At 38.2% G+C, this 7,487-nt stretch overlaps 2 protein-coding genes and 1 pseudogene across 3 annotated transcripts, besides 1 other annotated feature; 2 read left to right on the top strand and 1 right to left on the bottom strand.

Annotated features, from left to right (window-relative positions):
• Positions 1 to 246: 246 nt before the first annotated feature.
• Positions 247 to 5,684: a mobile genetic element.
• Positions 3,746 to 4,748, top strand: TVAGG3_1095460 (annotated as a pseudogene). The gene has a single exon. A coding segment is annotated over exon 1 (1,003 nt).
• A 139-nt stretch (positions 5,685 to 5,823) lies between the features above and the next one.
• Positions 5,824 to 6,087, top strand: TVAGG3_1095440 (uncharacterized protein; the record flags this gene model as incomplete). Its single annotated transcript, XM_051257185.1, has 1 exon — positions 5,824 to 6,087. The coding sequence occupies one exon, from the start codon at positions 5,824 to 5,826 to the stop codon at positions 6,085 to 6,087; it is 264 nt and encodes an 87-aa protein (XP_051075598.1).
• A 774-nt stretch (positions 6,088 to 6,861) lies between these two features.
• On the bottom strand, positions 6,862 to 7,386 carry TVAGG3_1095430 (uncharacterized protein; the record flags this gene model as incomplete). Its single annotated transcript, XM_051257184.1, has 1 exon — positions 6,862 to 7,386. The coding sequence occupies one exon, from the start codon at positions 7,384 to 7,386 to the stop codon at positions 6,862 to 6,864; it is 525 nt and encodes a 174-aa protein (XP_051075597.1).
• Positions 7,387 to 7,487: the final 101 nt, after the last annotated feature.

Below are 7,487 nucleotides of genomic sequence, written 5' to 3'. Positions count from 1 at the left end.
CCTTCATGCTTTACGGTCTCTGTCTCAAACTTTTGACCGACATTAGTAAAAAGTTCATCTAATGGTTTAGTTGTAGCAACTCTTGAATTTTTTTTTCTATTGGAAGCATATTTTATCTAGAATAAAAATGTCAAATGAAACAGCGTCTATGAGAGAAATACAACACAACCGACAACTCATTATGCAAGCTCTAAATAGAACACAACAAAACTTTTCAACTATTCTAAGATATCTGAGTCATTGAAAGAAGGAAACTTAAAACTGACATTAAACCCAATGACAGATGAGTTTCTGTTTCAAGACAATAAGAACCATACTGTCTGTATAAATCCAACAAAAGGAACTTTAACGAGAAACCTATAAATGAACTTCTTTTGAAAGCAGATATTGACAACAAAGCTGAAAAGAATATGTAGATGCAACAAGAGACTATATTCTCGCATGGACAGATAGAACATACCCACAAAAACTCATACACATAACATCTATGACGTAGATGAACTACCAGCAATGTTAGATGACAAAGCAGATAAAACATATGTTGACAATAAAATGTCAAGTGAAGTGACAAGAGCTGACAAAGAATATTCTAAAAAGACTCATACACATACCATATCTGATATTACAAACTTACAAGAAACCTTAAAACAAGAAAAGTTGACGTTGGACATACACACGATTTCTTCGCAACTGTTGGTATAGAAATATTGAAGGAACGGTTGAAGGAGCTGGTGGGGATGATTAGATTGGAAACCTCCTAACTTTCCACAAGGTTTAACATCGGAAGAAGACATAACAACGATGAGATACATTAGATGTAGAAATGTCTATGTCATGGAGGATGAAAACAAAGTTAAATTCACTGCTCAAGATTTTATATGATAAAAAAGCTGACAAAACAGAGCTTCAAACGTTAAAGACAGAAATACTTCAAACACTATATCCTATAGGTTCTATTTACACGTCAATGAACTCTACCAGACCAGAAGTAGTACTTGGTCTCGGAACTTGGACTCAAATAGTCGACAGGTTTTTGTATTGTGCAAACTCTTCAAAGGAAACAGGTGGAAGTAAAACGATTTCAGGTGAAAATTTACCTGCGCACAGTCACTACGTAAGTTTAATACATCTGAAGCAGGTTTGCATAGCATAGATTTTGGGATTGGTCAGGAATGACAAAAGGTAAAGGATATGATGTTAAAGACGACGTTAAGTTTGCTATAAATTGTTACTGGAGTGACACTGAGGTAGGAGGAAACCATACACATCGCGTTTCAGGGTATACGCAAACAACGGGACAAGAGTAAAGACTACATGCCACCTTACATGACAGTTTACGCATGGTATAGAATGCTTAGTCGTCATTTTCAACTTCTTTAGCATATTCGTCAGGAGTTGTCTTATATTTGTTAAACTGTCTTTGAAAGTATACCACCTTGAACTTTGACAAGTTTGAAACGAGGTCTGACAATAGTAGTTTTATCTTCTGCTTGCAGTGTGTACATTTTGCCATGTTTGCCTAAAACTTCATAATATTCTCTTGTATACTTTCTTCTATTTTTACGAACACGAATGTGAGTACCTGTCGAGTTCCCATTGTTGTCATAGTCAATAGTATTTTCATATGGGTCGCGTTTAGGTATTTCTATTTTTACTTTGTCACCTTTCTTAAGTTTGAAGCCTGGCATTCTTTCTTGTTTGTCTCTTTTGACTAAACTATTAAATATAAGTCTTTCTCTAAGTCGGGGTTGTTTTTCATTTCTTCGGGGGAGTGGTTTCCCAAACCTTTTTGTTTACGGCTATTGTAAATATTTAAAACTTGTCTCATCTTTGCCATGGAGAAGTGTCTATATTTGTCGTCATATGACATTTCATTCTACCTCACCACCTTGTGGTTGGTTTAAGTCTCTTAAGATTTTTATACAACTGTCAATGACACCAAGAGCAGAATGGTTTTGGTCGACAATGAAATATTGGTTTACATTTTTTGAACGCAGATAGTTTTTAATATCGTCTGATTTGAAAGAACTTTCACAGTCAGATGTCAGTTTTGTTGGATGGTATTTGTCAACGAATATTGTCAAAGCAGTTTTCACATCTAAAATATTTTTGGACCATAATGGTATGGCTTCACAGTATCTTGTGTTTTGACCGACAAATATTAGCCAGTATGGTGGTCCATCTTTCTATACCTCGGAATGTTTTCCAAGATATCCATAAACCAAGCATTTGGTGTTGAACTAAAGATTTTTATCATGAGTGCTTTCTTTGTCGCTTAGAAACATAGGGGTCCTTGTTTGGATTCGTCATTTTTTAACCCATAAGAAATGGGTTTATTTGGCGCATTAGCAGGAGTTGCATCCAGATTTTTGCCCGCAGTGGGAACAATAGCCAGAGGTGTATTTGGAGTTGGAAGGAAGATTTTGAGTACATTAGGTATACTTAAAGAGAAAGCACAACCTATTATACAAACTGTACAGAAAGGTTGGGATAGCACGAGATGCAGCAAATCTTATTCCAAATCCTGAAACAAGAGGAAAAGTTCAAGGATGGATGGACAATGTAGGAAGACAAGCAGGAAACTACTATAACAAAGCAAATGACTACTATAACCAAGCAGGGCACTATATGGACCAAGGTGAAAGATTCTTTAACAGAGGATATAACCATGCACAACAGTGGGTAAACAACAACCAACCTCAACCGCCTCAAACGTGGGGAATGTAAATTTTTTACTGAGATGAAATGAACAATACAGCATTGAGACAAATGGGTTCAAGATGGATTTGTCGACTTCCAGCAGTTACACACCACGTGTTTGTCAAGTTCTTCCTATACCTCAGGAAGTTTTAGACCGACTTAAAAAACCTAAACAACCAGTTGAAAACAAACCAAACTAAAATTTTTTACTGAGATGAAATGACCGAAGAAGTTGAAACGGTAGATTTGACACCACAAACAAAAAGTTCAGAACCATTGTCAAAACCTGTCAAAAACTTACAGATGAAGAGAAAAATTCAATAATAGAAAGTGCCAGGTCTGGAAATACAAACCCTAACTACAAAGTCACTTTTCATAGAAATGGAACGGCTAGTATCTCAAAAAAGAAACAGACTCTCACAAATAAAATATTGAAGTCTGAAGGAGCTTTCGAGACAACAGATGGAAAAGTTTACTTCACTGACCAACAGTTCATTATAGAACATCTCATTGACTTAGAGTCGAAATATTCTAAACTTTACAACAAACACAAAAAGTTGAAAGGAAAACAAAAACAAATGGCATATGATATTTATGAAGATGTTGACGACACAACATCCTGCAAGTGAGGTAAAGTCAGAGGAACCGAAAAGTGACGAAAAACCGATAGAAGAAGAAAACCAAAAACTGAAGATAAACCAAAACCAAAGTTTAGTTTCCAAACTAAACCAAGTCAACCTTCATTAGCTGGTATGGGTTGGCGTCAAAGACTTATGGCAGCAGGCGGTTACGTAAAGTAAAGAAAAAACATTTTTTTATTTTTATAAAAATGCCCCCATATAGAATGGATAGAAAATCTGCTAGAATAAAAGCAGAGTTAGAAAGATATGGTTGGAAAGTTTCAAAGAAGTTTAAATATAGGAAGGGAAGACCCATAAAAGTCTATGACAAATTGTCTGGTCTTCGCTATGAAATGGACTTAGAAACAGCACGCGCAAATTATCCAAACAGATTAGAGAGGTTAGAGAAAGAACGTCTTATGGACATGCCTTTCGATGTTAGTGAGCCTCAAGTTGAAGGACACGACGGCTTTGCCAGATTCTACTGGAAACATGACGAACAATTGCATCCTTTGAGAAGGAAAAAAGGAAAAGGTGAAGACGCACATGCTCCCATGGAAAGAACAAGATATGCATATGAAAAGTACCGTGAAGTTAGAAGTCAAATTACATCTGGTCGAACCTTTACAGTAAACTTTGACGAAGGAAAGAACAAAGAAGGCTTCATGGGAGTACTTGCTGCAATTCAAGATGGAAATAAGAAAGGATACAATCTCAGATTGACCATAACAGATTTGGACGGTCATATTACTATGCGCATGGCAATGTCACAACAGCTGCAATGCTTCTTGACGCTTTCAAGACTACAAAGAGAGAACAAATGGTTGACTCCGACTCAGACATTTTGAATGCAATTGAAGGAATTGCAAGTGAAGTTCGAATGGTACCAACCTAACCCTCAAGCAGTCAGACAACATGCTGGATACTTCCCGTTCAGAAATAAGTCTGACATTGACTTGACAAGGTATGGAATTTACAATTCAATTGAAACAATTGTCAATGAACCTTGTATTCTTACATGTCTCAGGAACTCTGGTCTTGTTACAGATGAGAAGATGAAGTATCTTGAGTCATGTGTGAAGACAAGGTACATTCTCAGAGGTCAATTGGCAAAATTGCACCGTTGGCAAATGTCAATATCCGAGTCAACATTCCGACTGAGAAAGGTTCTTCACATGACGACTATGTTTGTTGACAAAGACTTACCATGGTTGAAGATTGTAATTGTCCACAACCACTTCATGTTGAACGAAAGTCTTACAAACCCATTGTTCGGAAAAGGCAAGTGCAACATTGTCAGAGCTGTAAACATTCTTTTCGAGAAAGGTTTGTTGGAACCAATTCCAGATGACAAGCTGACAGAAACTTTTGTACCAAAAGACGAAACAAACTTTTCACTGTTAGCAAGACCAAAAGTTGTTCCAGACAAAGTTCTAGTACAAAAGAAGTACACAATTCCAAAAGGAGTTGGATTGTTCGGATACCAACCTGAACCAGAAGAACTTCCAATGAGGTTGCAAGAACTTCAAGATGCTATAAACAAACTTCCATTGAGACATCCAATTGACGTCAAATTGTATTGGAGAGCATCTGAGTTAGGTCAGAAGGTTTTATATGAAACAGGTTGCTTCGACGATGTTTATGAGATAACAGGAGAAGTTTCTCAGAAGATAAGAGACTCACTTGAATTTCCGAACTGGTCCGATTGGATGCGACAAGTTCGACTCAGATGAAAAGATATACTATGTCGACCTTAACGCTGCATACATGAGGTTTCGTCCAATATATATCCAACTGGAATTCCAAACGAAGACGGTGAGTTCCCAGGAAGGAACTATACAGTTGGAAAAGTCATACAACAACTGTATGATATTAGGAAAGCTTCAAACCCCAAACTTGCAATGACACTCAAATTGCTTATGAATTCGACATGGGGATATTCCATTAAGAAACCTCAAGAGATGAAGAGTAAACATTATGAGAAGGTCGACAACTTTGTTGAAAGGTTTTCTCCTTTTGTTTTGAAGTACGAATTCACTCAAGGTCAAAGTGGCTTAGTAACCACATTAAAACCTATTGTCGAACATTGGTCTTACCCTCAGTTCGCAAAGGCAGTCCTTGACAACTACAACAAATTCTTCTCCGAAGTCAAATCAAAGTGTGGTTTACTATGAGAACATCGATGCACTCATGACGAACGAAGAAGGCTATAACAAACTCATTGAAATGGGCATGGTCGGTGAAAAGATGGGTCAATTCAAATTGGACAAAATTTTCACCGAAGTTCATGTAATATCGAAAAGGAAGTACTGGGGCATACTTGAAGACGGCACAGAAATAAAACATTGCATGAAGTAAAAAATTTTTATTCGAATTTGAATCGGACAGGTCGAGTTACACCATTCTTGGTCTCAAACTCATATATAACCTGTTTGTTTGTATTTTCGTCGACTATGACACGAGACACGAACATTGACCAAACGGACAAAAAGTGTCATTTCAGATGGTCCCGCAGCCAATCGCATTCGAGCACTTCGAAGAAGCCTTACGTTCCAAGGGAGAGGGTGTCTGGTGCAAGGGAGAGGTCATGAAACTCTACGAGCAGTACATCCTCAATGCCTGGGAGGACAAATCGTCCTTGGATTGGCAATTCTACCAACTCCTCTGGGACGACCTCCTACGCAACTGGGATGACGAAAGAGTCCAATTCAGAGGTCGGGAGCTAATTGTCCAAATTACCCTTAATTTAACCCACTTAATGAACTAAACACCTAAATTTACTCGGGGTTTCCCCCTAAAATAAAATTTTTTTACTCTTAGAACCACTCGAGGTTCTCCTTACGGTTGTTGAGCTTGTCACCGTCAATGTGTCTGACCCTCGTCTTCTTGTCTGGATTTGGAACCCATTGAATTGCGACAAGCTTGCCCATGGAGATTGAACCGCGATTCCGAAGGTTAAGGTTCAAGTGTCCCAAGTTGTTGAGGACTGGGGTAAGAACCTTGCCTGTCTCCTTGTTGCGGATTTGGTATGGGTAGGGTTGGGAAATTTCGTAAGCGTCATCGGCAACAAGGGTTGCCCAAACTTCCTCTTCTTCGTGTTTCTCTTCTTCATCTTCTTCCTCTTCTTCCTCTTCTTCCTCGACAATTCCTTCTTCAATTCTGTGTTCACGAATTACGGTGTTGGATGTTCTGTCCTTTCCGAGTACCTTCCAGATGGCGTCTATCTCTTCGAAGAAACGGTAGATGAGTCTGGCAAGGTCTCGGTTCTCTCTCGCGTAAATGCGCAAGGTTTCCGTGAAATCGTTCAGGCGTTTCTCATTGGAAGCTTGGTTCATGAGGACATCGGCTTTGAGATTGGTCATCTCTGTCATAAGACTACTTTGGAGAGTCTTAACGGTGTTTGTCAGATGAGCTTTCAAATTCAAAATTTGAATTTGAACTGGGCGCTTGTCTGGCAACATTGAAAGGACATCTGCCATTGTGTTCGGCTTCGGTGCTTGTTCGGACATCGAAAAAATGAAGTGGTTTGAGAATGACGGTTTTACTTCAAAAAGCTTGTTATGACAGTTATGTCATACAACAAGTTTAAAATAATATCTTGTTCTTCTTCTGAACGTTTGTTGTCTCTTCCGATAAAAGTTTCGAACATGAGAACCAAAAAACGTTTTTTGAGATTGCGGAAGAGTTCAGGCAAACGTTCATATTCTGGATATGTTGGGAGCAGTTCAAAACATCTGAGCTGACTTTCGGACAAAATTGGGACAATGTCAGAAAATTCATCTTTGGTCGGACTGCTTGAAGGTAAGTCCCTTACATGTAAGTAGCTCTGGTAAAGTCTTCTCATTTCTGCTAACTTTTGGAGTATAGCTTCGTAGTTTAGAAGTTTTAATTTTAATTGTCTTATTCCACTCTTTACTTCTAAACGGTAAGTATCCATGAGGTCAAGAGTAGCTTTGGTAGCTTTAAGTGGAGCTATCTGTTCCTTGACCTCTGCAATTTTGGTTGCAATTGTGGTTTGAGCTCCTTCAAGTTCGCCGTCTATGTCGTTCTCAACGCCTTCAACCATGGCTTGAAACTCTTCATCGGTCCATTGAGATTGGTGTGGGACGAATTTAACTTGCTTCATTCAAAAAATGAAAAAAAATGTTTTTACTCAAAACGTTAAGG

The sequence above is a fragment of the Trichomonas vaginalis genome, assembly GCF_026262505.1.
Source record: "Trichomonas vaginalis G3 chromosome Unknown ctg_215, whole genome shotgun sequence".
NCBI classification, from domain to species: domain Eukaryota; phylum Parabasalia; order Trichomonadida; family Trichomonadidae; genus Trichomonas; species Trichomonas vaginalis.
This window is presented reverse-complemented; position numbering and strand designations above follow the sequence as displayed.